General features: G+C 45.6%; 1 protein-coding gene across 2 annotated transcripts in view; it reads left to right on the top strand.

Annotated features, from left to right (window-relative positions):
- The window catches only part of Bach2 (BACH transcriptional regulator 2), a 347,663-nt gene extending 330,139 nt beyond the window's left edge, over positions 1 to 17,524 (top strand). For both annotated transcript variants that reach the window (XM_015994181.3, XM_076564020.1), the window contains exons 6-7: positions 7,957 to 8,163; positions 11,189 to 17,524. In XM_015994181.3, the coding sequence (XP_015849667.1) occupies positions 7,957 to 8,163; positions 11,189 to 11,668 (687 nt within the window). In that variant the 3' untranslated portion in view covers positions 11,669 to 17,524. The remainder of the gene's footprint in view (positions 1 to 7,956; positions 8,164 to 11,188) is intronic.
- Positions 17,525 to 18,539: the final 1,015 nt, after the last annotated feature.

Here is an 18,539-nt window from a genome sequence, read left to right on the forward strand (position 1 = left end):
TTCCATACCATAAAATTCGCCCTATTAGAATGAAAATTTCAGTGTTTTAATATCTCCACAGTGTTCTGCAGCCATCTCCTCTTTGTGACTCTAGCATGTTTTCTTCACCCCAGGAGCAGGTTCTCCTCACGGCTTTTTCCCTCCACCCCAGACAACCACTAATCTGCCTCTGTTCTGTATAAATGGTATTTGGCTTTTTTCACGTAGGATAGCATTTTCAAAGTTGATCTCTTCTGTAGATACATCCACCTGGTGTGTTTGGATGTATGGGAGCCCCACCCTTCTGATTGCGGATCTATCTTGTTAGGCCATCCCACATTTTATTGACCCATCATTGTTTGAGGGAGTTTTGGTTGGTTCCACTTCCTGGATATTTTGAAGGATGGTGCTGTGAGCATTCCCATGCAAGGTCTCTGTAGACGGGCTTCGTTCACTCATTACATTTCTCTGAATGGTTGACTCCTGTGGTGACTCTACCTGTGGCCTTTGGAGGAACTACCCAGCCTTTTCCCAAGGCAACTACACCATTTTTGCATCCCCCATCCGGCTAGGAGGAATCCAGTTTCTCCTCTCGCTGCCAACCCCATACTCTTCTCTGTGCGTCCATCTCATGGATGTGACATGGCATCTCCTTATGTTTACAAGTTTGTTTTTAGATTTTGAAAACTGTACAGAAGTCATAGTCCTCTTCCAAGTGGTGCATGCGCTAGTCAGTTCCCAAAGCATTTCCAGTTGATTGTGAGTTTAGTGAAGAACACTGGGTAGGTGGTTGATTTCCATATCCAAAGGTACTGGTGAGTTGGACTCGCATTATTAACATGCTTCATTTGGAGAGGAATAAAAGCATATGAGAGTGGCCAGGTATAGTGGCACAGGCCTTGTAATTCCAGCATTGAGGAGGTGGAGGCAGAGGGTCATAAGTTCAAGGCCAGCCTGAACTGCAAGGCTGTGAGTTAAACAAAACAAAATGGAAAAGTGGGGGAGGGGGGGCGGGGACAACCAGTGAAATAGTACAGAAAAGCCATGTCTAATTCTTCTCACCAAAGTGCTGACTTGAATATTCTGTTTGTTTTTACTTTTTTTTCTTTCTTTGATACTTTTAAAACCATTATTCTATTATTCTTTGACAATGTCATACACATGTATAATATACTTCAGTTTCTTTCTCTTTCTTTTTCTTTCCTTTTTTATGTCTTTTTGTTTATTTGTTTATTTGTTTGTTTGAGACAAAGTCTCTACATAGCTCTGGCTGTCCTAGAACTCAATCTATAGACCAGACTGGCCTCTAACTCACTGAGACCTGCCTCTGCCTCCAGAGTGCTGGGATTAAAGATGTATAGTGCCATACCCAGTATATTTTGGTCATTTTCAACCCCAATTATTCTCTCTCATCCCCTCTTCCTCCCACTGAACCCCTTCTTCTTCCCAGTTGACTTGCTAACTTTCTGTGTAAGATGTTTACCATCATTCCTATGGTTCGGTGAATCAAGCCCATTTTTGCTAGTGTCTAATTGGTCTGCTTAATGAAAAGAAAGAAGACTCTGAATGGCAGCATAGAAGTCAGCTGTGTTCATAATTAAAACAGTGTTTTCATGTTGTCTAGAACATTCTCAGTGTTTGGGGTTCCTAGTGTTATATGCCTGGAAGAGGAAACCATATGACGAGGAAGGATGGCTCTTCCCTCACCCACAAGGCAGTTCCTTTCTCTGTCTGTTATCTGATTTTACTCTTCATAGCAATTCCAGCAGCTAAGCGAGGCAAGTATTATCTGACTCACAGACCCTCAAGTTCAGGACAGAGAGAATGAGTTACCTGGGACCACATAGCTAATTAATTGTAGGCTTATGGGTGAATCCCTGGTGTCCTGGGAATACCAAGTAGAAGGTAGGTGGTACAGGAACATCTCTTGGTCTTGGAGAGCCCGTAAATTGTCATGGCCTCTGAGGTGCCCACTCAGTCTGGCGCTGTGTGCCTATGGCTTCAACTCTTGTGTGGTAAGAACCACATGGGAGTAGGAAAGACTTCACAGCCCTTTCTTCTCCTGGGACTTGTAGGGAAAACAGACGGTTGGTTTTGCCTTTTTCTCCAAAACCTACTTCTCCACCCTCTTTCTCCAGTAACCTTCACCCAGCAAACCAGAAGCAGCAGGTGAGTAAAATGCGTGTTCATAGGCTTGGTGAAGCGAAATGGCCAGAGTGTCACTTCCACAGTTCTGCGAAAACTGTGCAAAGCAGACGTTGTAGAGCAATCTGTCAAGGCATTGTTTCAGAGTGGGAACTTTTCTTTTGTCTCATATTTGAATTCTCTATAGGAAATTATGTTCTTCATTATATGTTTAATGGAGATAGGAAGAATGACTTAAGCTACCAGATGTGGGCCGTTGTTAGCAAGCAGTTTTCTGTTTGATGACAAGGAAACACTGTATCCCGGGTCTGCCTGCAGCCTGTCCATCCTCCCTAGTCCAGGCTTTCTAGCTGGTCATGCCGATGTGCTGAGAAGGCAGATTTAGGTTGCATGCACCATTCAGAAGGTCCTCTGCCTTTTGCCATCTCTACATCAGAGGTCCCTGGTTACACTGCAGGAATCTATTTCACAGACTGCTGCAGAGCTGGGCTTCCCCCAAAGTCTAACCTCCCTTGGGCAGTATTGGTCCCATACTGAAAAATGACCCTAATCCTGCATTTCCTGTGGGTTCCAGAGGTATGAGAAGAGTCAGCACTTTGGCAAGACTGGGTACAACCAACAGGAGTGTGTTGCGCAAACCACGGCGTGGCCTGTAGTGCCCTCTTTGGCCCTTGGCCTGCTGACTCAGTGGCTCTTCCTCTGTCCCTGAGCCTTAATTGAGAACCAAAGTAGTTCACTACTAAAGAGAATCATCACTTACAAAACCCACAGGCACATCTACTGTGCTGCCTCCGTGGCCAGAGAGGCCACTGAATGTAACTGCAGGCCATTCAGACAGGTGGCGGTGAGGGCTGGCAGAATGTTTCGTGTCGTATTGTCTATTCTGTGCTGTCTCTGGAACACCTCTCATGGGAAGTGCAGTCTGGAAGGATATGTCATGCAGGAGCAGTGAAGGAAAAGGCAGCAAGCCCTATGAGCTTTTCGTGTAGGCTGTGTTACTCTTCTGGGAGAAAGAGAAGAGGCTTCAGCCTTCTCCAAGCTTTTCAAGTTTGCAAGGCCCTGTCCCGTTACCTGGCTTTCCGCCCTGAATGGGGAACGTTTGCGCACACAAAAGCCTGTGAGGAGGGCATTCCTAACCAAAGGACTGGGGCTGCTCCTCATCTCCAGGAAGGTCCATTGGCTTAGAAACACAGAAGGGCTGTGATAAGGCCTCTGTACCCCTTGGGGGACACACCAGGTGCTCCCCACCTGCTAGTCAATGTAAGTTCTTCCTTTCTGTATGGCTAGCAAATCTACAAACAAAAACTCCCCACAAGAGTGAGGGTCCCCTCTCCCCTGATAGGGAAGAAAGTCCATGGTTGACAGTTTTCTTCTCCCCTGACCCTATTTAAAAAGCAGCTGGATTGCAAAAGCCCTGATGACGGTGTGTGGGGCCTGCCTCTGCCTTGAGGACTTTGACATGGCCGCTGTTGATTTTCCCGTTCCTCTGCCAGCCCTCCAGCCTATCTACCAGTTTGTGTTTGCTGTCTAGAGCATTTTAAATACAGTAGCGTTTGGGGTGGAAGCCCTGTTGACTGTCCTTGTGATCTGCACTGTTGGCATGTTTTCTTTCTGAAAATAAGTAAATGCTGTCTGGAACTGAACTAGAATGGCTCTCCTGTCAGCAGAAGTCGAAATCTCATGAGCCCCAAGAGTGCACAGGCTTGGTGATGCCCAAACGCAGTGTCTCCAATAGACGGCCTCCGGGCTGCTGAGGATCTGAGTATCTGTTTGTTATCCAAAGGTTATAAAAGGGAAATAAACAGTCTTCCATATCGGTGTCAGCCTTGTAGAAATGTAGCCCACAAGCAGAGGCCTTTCCGAGCCCCTGAAAAGAAGCCGTTTGTCCTAGCAGCGTGTCTTTCCTAGCAGCGTGTCTTTAGCACTCAGAGCAGGGCCGAGCCCACAGTGGTGTGATATGTTCACTATAGTTTCCTGTTCTAGGGCCAAAGTTCTATAGATGTCATGAGACCCGCATTCACCATGTGGGGTTCACAGGGCACCCTTTGGGAGCCTTCCACCAGTGCCACATGGAGGAAGCTCAGAGCTAGGAAGTAACCCGACAAAGCACGTTCACCCAACCACAGGAGAGGAAACTGACTCTTTAATGGCCTTGCCTTTGTGCATGGCGACCACCTGGGCGCAATTGCCAGGAGTGAGCGTTATGTCTGTTGGATGCAAGCAACAAATACACAACCTGAACTCGGGGTAGGAGAGCCGCATCCTCAGCCTCGTGAAGAACAGACTCGACACTCCGCCCGCTGAGTGCTGACAAGAGGTTGCTTTCTTTGCTCAAGTATTTTGCTCAGTTAAACCCAGGCCCACATGCTTGTTCTGGCGACTGTTTTTCCTGAGAGCTCTATGAGGTTAATGGCCACACCCTGCACATGCCTAGCAAGCCTTTTGTGAGGGCTCGTCTGAATTGTGATTTACTGGAACAGTAAAATGTGCTTTAGATTTAAAAATTTTATCAGTATACTTGTTCATTAACAATTTATATAAATTACATGTTAGAAATATTTTATATATTGGGATAAATACATGTTCTTGAAATTAAATAATTCACCTGTTTTATTTCATTTTTACTTCATTTAATGTGGCTGCTGTCAATTTTTTTCTTTTTCTTTTTTCTTTTTTCTTTTTTTTTTTTTTTTGCAGGGGTGGGTGTGGGTTTGGGTTTTCTTGAAACAAAAGCTGTCTAACCTCGAACTCACATAGATCCGCCTACCTCTGCCTCCCCAGTGCTGGGATTAAAGGCGTGACCCACCACAGCTGACGTACTTGCAAATTTAGCCTACCCGATTGATGTCAGTATTGAAGGTTAGCCTAACACATGACATTTAGGCTTATAGTGCCACCTGCTGGCCGGGCGAAAGCAAAAAATGAATGCGTGAAAAAGGAACCTGAGCTGGATGTAGTGGCCTAGGCTGGCCTCGAACTCCATGGGTGACTGAGGATGGCCTTGAGCTCCTGATCCTCTGGCCTCCACCTCCTCCCAAGTGCTGGGATTACTGAAACCGCAGCTTTCCAGGAGCTGCAGAAACATAAATGGCTGAAGAAGTCCCCAGACCGCCAGCACCGCCTTAGCAAGGGCAGTGATAAACTGTTGCAGACCTGAGTCCCAAACCTCGTGGGGACTGATGCGGCCGAGAGATAGGGAGCCCGGGTTTGTGTCTCACCTCTGCATTTAGTCATTGCTTTGAATGAATTCAGGCTTAGCCCAGACTGGTCTCAAACTCAGTTTGTAGCTCAGGGTGGCCTTGAATTTCTCATTTTCGTGCCTCCGCTTCTGGGTTTATAGACATGTGTCAGGCCTCTGTGGTTACTGTTCTTAAGAAATAATACATACCAAAATTTAACAACGCAGAGAAGACATCCCCAGGGACATGTCATTCTCTCTTTATTGTTTTGGGGCTTCTTATTTTTCTTTTATGTGTGTGTGTGTATGTCTGCCTGCATACCACATGAGTGCCTGGTGCCCGAAGAAGTCAGAGGAGGCAGAGCATTGGATCCCCCTGGAACTGGAGATACAAATGGTTGTGAGCTGCCAGGTGGGTGCTGGGAATCAAACCTGGGTCCTCTGGAAGAACAGCCAGTGCTCTTAACTACTGCGCCATCTCTCCAGCCCCTGTCATTCTCTCTCTACAAAGTACTTACCTTAACTTGTCAAGAACTTGAAAGTAGGAATCTTGCTGATAAATTAAGCATTTCCACATAATAAACCACCCCAAATCTTACTGGCTTACAGCAGCAGTGGTCACTTAACATCTCTCACGGTTTGAGTGTTGGGAACTCAGCCGGCCCATCTGGGCATTTCCTGCAGAAGGTCTGTGTTGAGCTTGAAGTCAAATGTTGGTTACAGTCATCTGAGTTTCTCAGTAGCTTCAAGGATCCACTTCTGAGCTAGCAAGATGATTCATCATGGAAGGGTGTCTGCCTCTAAGCATGCAACCTGGGTCTGATTCCCCAGGACCCATAGAGTGAGAGAAGAAAACTGAGTTCTAAATAAATAAATAAAACGTACTAAACAATGAGTGTGTTTCCAAGGTGGCCCATTCAGGTAACTGGCAAGATAATGCCTGTGAGCTGGAGGCACCAGGTCCGCCCCCACAGAGCAGCCAGTGTTCAGGACTAAACACAAGTCTTGGTGCCCTTCAAGGAGTAGCCTCAAGAAGACCACATAATGCCATCCACTGAGGTGCGTGTGTAGGAAGGAAGGATTGTGCGTCTTGATAGAGGCATAACAGCATTATGTTGTAAGAGGAAATGTAAGGTGTAATGGCCGTTTTTTAAAAAATATTCTAGCCGGGTGGTACACACCTTTAATCCCAGCACTCGGGAGGCAGAGCCAGATGGATCTCTGTGAGTTTTAGGCCAGCCTGGTCTACAAAGTGAGTTCCAGGAAAGGCTCAAAGGTACACAGAGAAATCCCGTCTTAAAAAACCAAAAATAAAAAAAAAATTAAAAATATCCTAAGTGCCTGTCATAACACTGACCTAGAGAGCATGCCTCGTTTTGCACAGGGGGAGCTGAGGTTCAGGAGAGGGATGTCACCTCCCTGAATCTTCATCCATACGAGAACTAAAGCCCCTTCCTGACACCTCCTACCCAGGCTAGCCACTAGTGTTCTGTGTGTGTGTAACAAAGACTCTCGCTGACTGTTGCATCTTTCCAGTGTCTTCAGGGTGTGCTGGGCTCCATCTTTCAAGTCTCTGTTTCAGTCCTTCAAAGATAACTTTAAATTGGTCATTTTGTTGAACTCAGTTGTGGGTCTTGTAGAAGAGAGCTTTGATAAACCATAATCTGCCTTTTAAAAGTACTACAGCATTGAAGAAACAAACAGTTTCCAATATTTTCAATGCCATTTGCTTCAAAAGAAACCTGGGAATGATAACATTATAATTTGTGTGTGCTTTTTTTTTTGCATTTTCCTTTTTTGGGGTGTGTGTGTGTGTGTGTTAATACATGGTCTCACTAAGTATCCCAGGCTGGCTTCAAACTTACTAGGTATGCTCAAACTCATGGCAGTTCTCCTCCTGAATATTGGGATTAGAGTTATACACCACCACACCTGGCTTATTTGTGTGTGTTTGTATTGTTTAATTATACAAATATTTCATCTTACTTGTACTTGATACAAGAGAGTATGAATCACTGCTTCCTTTCGGTGGCTTCCATATGATTTGGTCATCTTTTCAAAGGTTTGGGAACTGGAAAAATGGCTCAGCAGTCAAGAGCACTGGTTGCTCTTCCAGAGGACCTGGGTTCAACTCCCAGCCCGCATCTGGTGACTTAAACCATCTATAATTCCAGTCACAAGGGATCCAATGTCATCTTCCGGCATCTGTGGGTACTACACACACATGGTGCACAGAGATGCATGCAAGTAAAACATCCCTACCATAAAATTAAAAACAAAATGGAAAAGCAAGTAAACAAACAAATGAGATTTCATTGGGGCTGTCCAGATGGCTCAGCAGTTGAAAGTATGTACTGCTCTTGCAAAGGACCCAAGTTTGGTCCCTAGCACCCACAGTAGGCATCTCACAACTGTCTGTAACTCCAGCTCCAGGACTTCTTACACCCTCTTGTGGCCTCAGTGAGCACCTGCACTTATGTGCACATACCAACACATACATACACCTACAATAATAATGATGATAATAATAATAATAATAATAATAATAATAATAATAATAATAATAATTTTTAAAGAACATTCACCATTTTTGTGATGTTTCACTTCCCAAAATTTCAGCTGCTATAATCCCATTCTGGTGTTCTTGGTTCCAGGTTAAACTTCCTTTTCCTGTAGATCAGATCACAGATCTTCCCAGGAATGACTTCCAGATGATGATTAAGATGCACAAGCTAACCTCAGAGCAGTTGGAGTTCATTCACGACATCCGGAGGCGCAGTAAGAACCGCATTGCAGCTCAGCGCTGTCGCAAGAGGAAGCTGGACTGCATTCAGAATCTAGAATGTGAAATACGAAAACTGGTAAGTTGGCGAGCAGGTATTCACCACCTTGAAGTGACTGAGACTGATGTAAAGTCACATCCGTTACAGCTGGAGAAAGAAGGAGAGGGACAGTCACCCTTCGGGAAAATCTGAGTTTATTCTCAACAGAAGTAACAGCTTTGCATCTGAAATGGACATAGATGTAGAAGTGTGTCATCACACGTCGTCTTCAAGTTTCTTAGGAAATTAGTTCCTTTTCCATGTGTATGTTATAATAGAGTGTGTCTACTGCATGCATATAAAAACCTGATACCCTTCTAAACTAACTCTCTACCCATATGCCTGATTTCCATAACTAGCATTCTGGCCCATGTAATTGTGTGATTCTGAACAAACAGTAAAAATCTCAGCTATACACTAGGCAAGTATCTAAAACACTTTATTGGTTTGTTCAGTTGAAAAGCAAGACAACACTGTTCTTTCTCCATCAGCGTTTTCCAAGTCTTAAATAATAAATAGGCTGTGTGTTTTACTTTGCTTTCTAACACCATGACTAGAGGCAGCTTGAGGTAGGAACAGTTTATTTGGCATATACATCCCAATCACATCGTGGACGAAAGTCAGAGCAAGAACTGGAGGCATGAACCGATGCTGAAGCCATGGATGAACTCTGCTCACTGGCTTGCGCTCTGTAGCTTGCTCAGCCTTCTTTCTTATACGTCCCAGGACCACCAGCCCAGAGGTAACACCATGCACAGTGGGCTGGCCCCTCCTACATCAATCATTAGTCAATAAAATGCTCCCCACGGACTTGCCTACAGGCCAGTCTGATGGAGGCAGTTCCTTGGTTGACATTCCCTCTTCCCAGATTACTCTTGCTTGTATCAAGTTGACAAACAAACAAACAAACCTCTTGTCTCAGTGCTGAACAGTAGTTCCACATGCCCATGCGTGACTTAGAGATTCATAGTCAGGGGCCTTTGGTTTCTTACAAGAGGGTCTTCCTATGTAGACCAGGCTGGCTTTAAATGCAGTCCTCCTGCCCCTGCCTCCCAGGCGCTGGTAGTATGGGCATGTACCGCCAAGGTTCCATGTTTTTACCCAGGCTGTTCTTCCTTTTCTAAGGAAAGCCAAAACCATGTCATAGTGCTACCTTATTTTCTTCTCCCACAAATTGTCCAGGAACATTTTTTAGATGAGTAGGCCCACAGGGGTTAGTGCCTAGGCCAAGAAGTTATGACAAAGGGGCCTGAGATTCCTTTCCTAGAACACGCTGGCCCTCATTTTTAGACCTCCTGATTCAGTGGAGAGGGGACCAGGTTGCTGGGCCCATTGGCTTATGTCTGAGTGGCGGTCATTTCCTGACAGAAGTCCACGGTCACCGACTGGCTTGAGTGGTCAGGGCTGACCAGCCTGGTCTGATGCTGTGTTGTTCCCAACAGGCCCTGTACTCAGTTCCTGCTCCCACGATGTCTCCCACATGCTCGATACCCTAATTTGCAGATGCACATAATGTATTTCTCTCAGGCTGCACGCGTACATCTGTTTATTTTTCATTTTTAAAACATGTTTTCTAGATAAATTTATAAATATTTTAGCAGGTGTCCTTTCCCCATATAAATCTCTCGCTAACGCGCATCCCCACACTGCCTGCCGGATTGCATTCGTATTAGGCCGTGCACAGTGCCTGTGTCAGAGTCGTCCTGTTCCTCTCCCTCCTCCTCATCCTTCCTCCCATCCTTGCCTCCGCTCGCCTGCAGGACGTGCAGAGGGGCTGGGTGCCACTCTCCCCACACTGCTTCAGACACCCCGTCTCTTAGGCTGCTTTATTACGTGTCATGAACCGCACCCCCTCACACAAATGCTGCTGGTAAAACTTGGAATGAGTCTCCTCTCTAGGGCTGAACTCCTCTCTCAAGGGGTGAGACATTTAAGAACTTCAAGAGCACATGTGGAGTTTTGCTTAATGAGGAAAACACCTTAGAGCCGTGGGCTAGCATGTTCAAGCACAGACTCCGCGTTTCTGTCCCCTTGCCCCTCCATCCCAGTGCCCAGGGATGATCCCTGCCCAGGATTCAGTGTGTGGCTCCCAAGCCTTGCAGAGGACTTGCTGTGTTCAGTCTGCTGTGCTGTAAGAGCCGCAGAGGCTGCTGGTTAGGTCTAACCATATGAAGTTGCTGATAAGCAATCTCCTTTGCTTGCTTGGTTTTCTGTAAGTAGAGTTTCTTCTTCATAGTAGTTTTAGACTCCTAGTAAGACTGAATGGCGTATCTGGAGTCCCCGAATGTCCCTGACTCTGGACACTCCCGACAAAAGCAGTATTATTTGTTACGGTGGAAGAGCCGACGTTGACATACCATTTCCATCTAGCAGCCCTGCTCTGTTTTAGAGTTCACACTCACTGTTGTGCATTATATGGATTCGTACAGGGTGCTGTCAGAGCCATAGTGTGCAGAGTAGATTCACTGGCCTCCACCATCTCTCCCTCCCTTGATCCCTGGCAGCCACTGGCTTTTTGGGGGTTTGTTTGTTTGGTGTTGGTTTTTTTTTTTTTTCTGTCTTTTTCAAAATATCAAACAGTTAGTTGGCTTTTACTCCACAGAAATAGTAACCTAATATATTAGGGGAAGATTTTCCAACTATAAGGTTCAGAACGAAGAGTTTTCTGGTCAGTTCCCTACGAACTCCAAACTCTAGGAGAGCAGACTGTCACTTGATTCTCTGCAGCTTTGCTGTTGGTGGTGACTCAGCTGGTTGCTTCCTGGGCCTCAGCGGGAGGGAGGGAGGGAGGGACACCACACTGGGGAAGGTGTGTCAGTGCTCAAGTGGTAAGGCAGCCAGCTAGTCAGCTGTGGCATACGGGGAAATGCACCTTAGAGAGAAATACACATGCAGTCCCCGGACAATGTGTCTTCTAACTTCCCAGACTCTGGACCAATCATTCTGGGGTTAGGTCACAGTATTGGATGCCAAAACAAAGGTTTGAGACCCCTCTGAAATGAGGCTTTGTGTCCTCTCGTGCAGGCTTGATCAAGCCCTCTCGTTTTTTGTTTTTTTCTCCCAGGTGTGTGAAAAAGAGAAACTGTTGTCAGAAAGGAATCAACTGAAAGCGTGCATGGGGGAGCTACTGGACAACTTCTCCTGCCTCTCCCAGGAGGTCTGTCGAGACATCCAGAGCCCAGAGCAGATCCAGGCCCTGCACCGATACTGCCCTGTCCTTATCCCCATGGATCTCCCTGGAGCCAGTGTTAACCCCCCTCCTTTGGGGGTTGAGCAGAGCCTTGCACCCTCCCAGTGCGCAGCAGGAGGAAATGTACCCTGCTGCCTGGAGCCAGGAGCAACCCCCTCTGGGCTCCCCTGGGTGCCCAGCAACACCCCTGAGAATTGTACCTCTGGGAGGAGGTTGGAAGGCGCTGACCCTGGGACCTTCTCAGAAAGAGGACAGCCGCTGGAAGCCGGAAGCCAGTCGGTGACCGTGGACTTCTGTCAGGAAATGACCGAGAAGTGTACGACAGACGAACAGCCCAGGAAAGAGTATGCCTAGCCAGTGTGATGAGCTCTGCCTCCGGTCCTCACACCTCTCCTATCCAGGTGTTCTTCGGCCAGCCAGTGGCGCTGTTCATCTGTGTCTTGAAGACCCAAGAGCGAATCTGGTGCACACTACAGCAGTCTTAGCAATACTGTTCCGAAGTATTCCCTCCTCTCCATAAGCAGGAGTGCTGGTTACCTTCACAATGGTGCTACCCCTTGCCCTGGCAAGGAAGACGACAGTGCCGACACTGTCTGTCTGTGGGTTAATTGCAGACTTCACAGGGATAGACTACACCTCTAGGACCCAACCACGGATTTTTTTTTTTTTCTCAGTGGCCCATGTCACAAACCCTATCTCAGGAATTTCTTCTGAATGTTCAATTTTTTTCATTGAAGACAGCTTCTATACACATCAAAGTTTTATAGCTATACTGTACATATTATATATAATATATATGAAATATATATCCATATGCAAAAGTCCTGCATGCCTCGATTTTTCTCATCCTAAAACTGGAAACTTCGTTTATCATTTACAGACAGGTTCCAACATTCCTCTTTTGTCTCTGATGCCAGAACTGGTTTTGTAACTTGTCAACATGGTCATTTTTTCCCTTGCTTCACAGTTCAGTGTCGATCTGTACTTATTTACAGACAAAATTCAATGTTGGAAGCTTTTTCTCAAGGTGTGCTCTCAGACCTTTTCCTTTGGTTGGTTTGGTTTCGACACCACCAGACACGGTGTCGTGTGAGCATTGTGGGTCTGTTCTTTTCTCCTTCTGTTTTTCCCTTGGTGTTGCGGATACTGTACAGCAATGGTCAACTTTGCCACTTGCACTGAGTTTTGAGTCAAACCTATTTTCTTAAATGAAGTTGTAACTTCAGTATAACTCAAGTATATTGTATAGTCTTTGCTTTTAGTTAAAAAGTAAAACGTTTTAGCTAATTAAAAAGCACTCAGGTGATAATTATGTAGGAAAAAAAAAAACCAATCTTGCCAAATAATGAACCCATCCTAGGATGTGTAGACAATAATCTGCTTGAATATTTTTGTAGCTCGCTTCCTCCCCACCTCCCCTTAGTAAAGCTGAAGTGCAGATAATTCAGAGCTGACACTGGATGTTCAGTTCCTGCGCGGGGAGAGAATTCGGATGGCTCACGGGACTGGTAGCGACAGAACAGGATCCTGTGGTGTTGTGTCGGAGCGCCACAGGCAGGGGCGAAGAGGAGCCGAGGGGGAGTCCCATCCATTTCGGCATGTCATTCCGGCCTCCTCCGCTTGGCTTGTGCTCCGAAATGTCTGCTTCTCTGAAGGGCACAGCTAACCAGCCACCCAGCTTTCCTGCCCACACCCGGCCTCCAGGCCATCGTAAGACCTGAGGGGATTTGAACCACAGCCTCAGCCCCCTCGGTTAATTGAGCTCGCTGAGAGTAGGAAAGAACATGGCAGACTCGAGCCTGAGATCCATGTGGACATAGGCTAACGCATCCTTTTCCTTTCGTTCTCCAAATGCTCTCTCTACTCTGAGGTTTTTGTCCCCTCTGCCCTCTCCCCCTAACCCTCCCACACACACCTACCCATTCCTCCCCAGATAACAATTTGTGTCCCTCGCTAAAATCTAGTTGGTTTGCAAATCTGGAGAGCAGCTTCCTCGGCACTGAGGTATCCTGGCCCCAAGCCACGCTTACAGGAAGGCGTGCCCCAAGGAGGAATCAACTCCCTCCTTCCGGTGGTCTCCCTCTCCTCTCACTCAGCAGCCGGGAGACCACTCCAGCTGTGCAAGGTTGTCCAGAAAAGTCTGGTGTTGGGGGAGGGTAGAGGGCAGTCGGTTGGCTTCGTTTCCTCTTCTGTGCCATTGTTTGGACAATATTAAAGCTGCATGTGGAAGGGGAAATTAGTGTATGACTAGTAGGCAAACAGTGAAACCCTAGTAACATATGTTCTAGTATTATTAACTTCTTTCTGTACCAGTAGTAGTGCTAAATGTTTAAATACGTACGAATGCCAGACGTTGTTGGTTCATGCAGTAGAATTTAAGGGGGAAATGACTTCTTTTAAAATAGGTCCATTTTTAAAACATGCCTCTGGGTTTTGAGCGTGTGTGTGTGTGTGTGTGTGTGTGTGTGTGTGTGTGTAGATTGTGATACTGGAGCTGCCATCTTCATGACACCGTTGGTGTTTCTTGGTCTAGTCGGACAGTTCCCTGCTTCACCCGGAGGCTTATCTTCATGAAAAGCTAGCATGTAACTCAATGTGAATCATGGGATGCTCACAGCTGCCTATTAACGGTGCAGGAGTCAGCAGACAGTATTTTTTGTTTAACTCTCTTACTGCCTTTTTAAGTGACCTCTTCTAAAGAAACAAAAAGGCTTGTTTTCCGCTCTGGCCATCAGCAGTGCAGAGCGGCTTCTCAGCTTGTTTTGTGCTGTCCCAGCTCATGGGCAGCTGGTAGTCTTGCCACATTCCACAGTTTACCCCCAAGTTTCTGTTACCAGTAGCTCAGACCTGTGTGGCAGCCATTTCCGGGGTGGGGGCTGGGGGCCGGGTCTCCTCATTTCTCTCCGCCCTAACTCAGCTCTCACCTTTCATCCATCATTTTCCCCCTCTTCTTCCACCCAATCTCTGCCATGGGAACTAGTTTTTAAAACTTACTCTAAAATTTCTGTTATGCTAACATTTCTATGACTTTGGTATTTTTAACAAGTAATTTCATTCAGCATGCACCAGGAACAGCGACTGGCTTTGTGTAATTTACTCATGGGACACGTCTGTCTCCTACTGTTCCAAACCATGGCTTATCAAAATTGTTCCTGGGTTGATCCAAAGGGAGGGCTCCCTGGGGACCAGAATCTGAATTCTACAAGTAGAATTCAGAAACCCCCAATCTGTCCCTTCCCGGGATTCCTCAATCAGGCTCATTCCCTCTGTGGAAAAGAGAAGGGAATAGAACGGAGGAGAGTGTTCGCACAGTAGGAGACATTTCGTTGGGTGTTCGAAGGTCTTTTCTTTCACAGATACAGGACACTCCAATCACAGGCTGTTTGGGGGGATCCCAGTGACAGCCTGGTTGGGTCTCCCGGAGGCTGAGGGGTGAATGTCAAGGTCCAGGGCTAGCACAGGCGATGCTAAGACGGATAGTACCCCACCCAAACGCAGTCCTCCCCTGGGAGCAGCTTTGTCCTCCTGTGTCTCTCAACGGCCCTCGTGGTCAGGTTGCCCAGACGGGAGGCAGGTGTGTGCTTTGCCGTGTGTGTGTTTGTTTCTCTGCGTTATCTGGGGGTGCCTTGAATAAAGTCGAACTTCATGACTTACTGATTCTGGAACAAAGCGGTTACAAAACCTTTTTGAAAAGTTGGCGAGGTTGCTAGGCCATCCTGCTACTTCTCTTCCAGGTTCCCTAACAATGACTCAGGCGTCAGGGGTGATGCTGCAGTAGACAACGTTATTTTTATGTCTGTCATACAAGTAATTTATTTACTGTCTTTCTCGAGGTATGCTGCTTTTTAACATGCACTATAATTTTGGATGTAATCCTTGCGTTGCTTTTCCAAGGAAGTTTAAACATGGCTAGTAACTAGTGTGCTAACCACCTCTTCTGAAAGGAGCTCCAGAGCACCCACAGGACCTGCATGGAGGACTGGCTGAAGCCTTCGCTTTTCTCTTGTTTTACTGTTACGATTTGTCACTGAAGAAGAAAAGATGAAGCAAACAGAGGTTTGAAAGTATAGAACTTCTCAGAAACTGCCCAGTCTTGCCCCAGGGGCTGCTCTGCATCCCATGAAATCACAGAGTCCTCCCAAATGAGTCAGTCTATAAACATGGACTCTCATAGTCCTCCCAAATGAGTCAGTCTATAAACATGGACTCTCATAGTCCTCCCAAATGAGTCAATCAGTAAACATGGACTCTCACAGTCCTCCCAAATGAGTCAGTCTATAAACATGGACTCTCATAGTCCTCCCAAATGAGTCAATCAATAAACATGGACTCTCATAGTCCTCCGGAAGGAGTCAGTCTATAAAGCTTCTTCAAGTCTGCATTTGGCTGCATATTCCTATACACTGTGGCCCATTTAAACCAGGAGCTGTTAATTGATGACTCCAAGCTGCTCCATCGCTGCTTACAGTGGAGGGGAATCTCAGATCTAAAAGAGAGCAAGAATCAAGGTTTATCCTCAGATCTCTTTCCTCAGCACCCCGACACACACACACACACACACACACACACACACACACACACACACACACACACACCCCAGACTAAAGAGAAGGATTATTTTAAAAGAATAAAGCTCTTTGTTGTATCATGAGTTTGTATTTACTTGAGGATTTTGTTGGAGATTCCATTTCTGGCAAGTCAGTCCACAATGCCTTGTGGGGTTGGTATTCATAAAGGAAGTCTGTGCATGGAGTTATTTTGTGTTCAAAATGTATAATACTGCCCGAGCCATCTCATGACCCAAGTGTCAAAGACTGATGCTGTAGCATAGGATATATTTGTGCATAAATAGTGTGTACAAATAGTATTTGTACATTGAAGAGACTTGTCGTAGCAGATCAAAGGTAAATTATTCAACTGATGGTGCAAAAACATTACTTGCAAAGTAATTGTATAGTATTTTCCTACACTCCACCCTGGGAGATCATATTTATAACAAGTGAATTATTAGTGCATTTTAATTGTAATATGAAATGATGCTGCCATTTTGTGAAGAGTATCCACTTGGTTGCAGAGGCCAACTTTTATAGCTTTGGTTTAATGTTGTGGCATGGTGTATGCATTTCTCTATCAAGCGATGGATAAACTCTTGGCTTTCATTTTCATTCCAGTTTATTGACCTCAGATAAAAACAATGGCTATTCATGGAAGTGTATCAAGACCACTCATTTCAGGTAGACTCACACTCAGTGCCAAACGCTCCCATGGGAATAATCAAATATATATCAGGAAGAGTGAAGGGACTTGGACAAAAATGGGTTTTCCTACAGATGGGTGCTAAATCTTCTACCAAACATGTCTCTGGGGGCAAACAGTTGGCCTCCGCTTGGGTCCTAATAATGTATTTTGGCTGTGGCAACGCTGGGATGCCCATTCACACTCTGACACAAGAGCCTGGCACTTGTAACGAATTATCAGGAAGATTGCAGATGCGTTTGGGAGCTTCGGGTACTCGATAGACACGGTGAGCCATTCAAGGCAAGAGGGCCTGTGTGAATTTGTTCCAGAACCAGTCTGATGCAAGTGCACCTCTAATATATGCCTTACAAACTCCAGAGGCCATATGCAAAACAGGGTCTTCTCAGTGTATGCAAGGGGCTGCAGCCCCTCCTCCTCCTCCCCAGCTCAAACAATACGGACAGTTTTCACACATATCTACCTGTATAACCCTCCGTACCTCTCATAACTGGTCAACGACTGTAACAGGTTACATCAGGTGTTTTTCTACATACTTTTTACACAGATTCTATGCGATTAATGTAACTTAATTCAACGCATCATTTTATTGTACAAGTTCTTACGCTTGGCCTTATTTTTTCCTAAGTGATTGTGGTTTTTCTTGTGGTTTTTCTTGTAAAGATATTGAGATGGCTGTTGATGCTTATTCTCTGTAACTAAGAATTTTTACCTTTTTGGGAAAAAGCATTGCTATGGATTAATGAATTGAAACTTCATTTACTCGTTGTAAATACACTATTGTGAAAAAAATCACTCAATTGAATTGCTAGTGTTAACTGAATTTTGTCTAGACGCCATTTCTGTTGATGAAATAAAGACATATCATTCTGCATTGTAAAAGCTTCTAATCCTGTTTTACATTTTGTAGAGTAGAAAGCCTCAAGAAATGTATTCTCCACGAAAGTCCATTTCTTGTCCTCTAGTTTGGACCCTTCCCTGCTCCCTGATTAATCAGATTAGAAGTGTTAAGAATTTTAAAATGCTATTTTTTTATCTGAATTTTTAAAAAATCCCCATTGCACATGAAATTAGATAACAGACATTAGAACCACTTCCAGTTTCAATATTTCACTATGCAAATGTTGCTGTGGATAAAGAACGTTGTTTTTACAGCTGTACCTGAATCTACAATTACATCAATAAGGGTTGACTAGAAAGAAGCCAGGTGTGGTGGCACATACCCAGGTCCAGGTACTCCAGAGGCTGAAGCAGCATCACTTGAGCATACATGTTTAAGACCAGGATGGGAGCATAGTGAGGCTGCCCTCTCAACAACCTAAGTGGGGGCCTAACACCAAACAGATAGCTCGTGTGATGATTCTACAAGGGACAGAAGTTGAGGGTTGTGGTCAGGGAATACACATAAGCTAGAGAGATGTAGCCCATGGCCAGTGTCTTCAGTTGTTATGGGAAAAGAAGTGGACACGCTGCATTGTGGGCAGACCAACATCTATGGATAACACTGAGCTCCAGCTGCAAAGGGAAAAAGAAACTACCAGAAGAGGGCCACTGCGATCTGCTATGAGCAGTGAGTGTACCTGATACCTATTCAACCCTAGCTTCAGCAAGTAATGTCCCATCTGCCAGATGGGACAGCTGAATTAAAAGCTGAAGAGTTCTCCCTCGGAGAATATCATAGGCCTTACTTAGTGAGTTAACGAGAGCTCCCTCATATACTGTATACTGTTCCGGATCCCCACGGTCAGACCATTTTCAGTGTAAGAGGTAGATTACCTTTCTTTGCCTAAAGGAAAGAAAGAATTCAGTGTTTTCCGGGGGAAACAGAACATAGTCCTTACATTTTGGGCAGGAAAACTTGGAGGTTGGCAGCCACCTTCATCTCCAACCCTGGCCGCTGGTTCTGTGGCAGACGCAGCCTTGCCAGCTGTTCCATCCTGCAGAAACACTCCAGCTCTGTCCTGGCCCT

This window comes from Peromyscus maniculatus, chromosome 2 (assembly GCF_049852395.1).
Source record: "Peromyscus maniculatus bairdii isolate BWxNUB_F1_BW_parent chromosome 2, HU_Pman_BW_mat_3.1, whole genome shotgun sequence".
Lineage (NCBI taxonomy): Eukaryota > Metazoa > Chordata > Mammalia > Rodentia > Cricetidae > Peromyscus > Peromyscus maniculatus.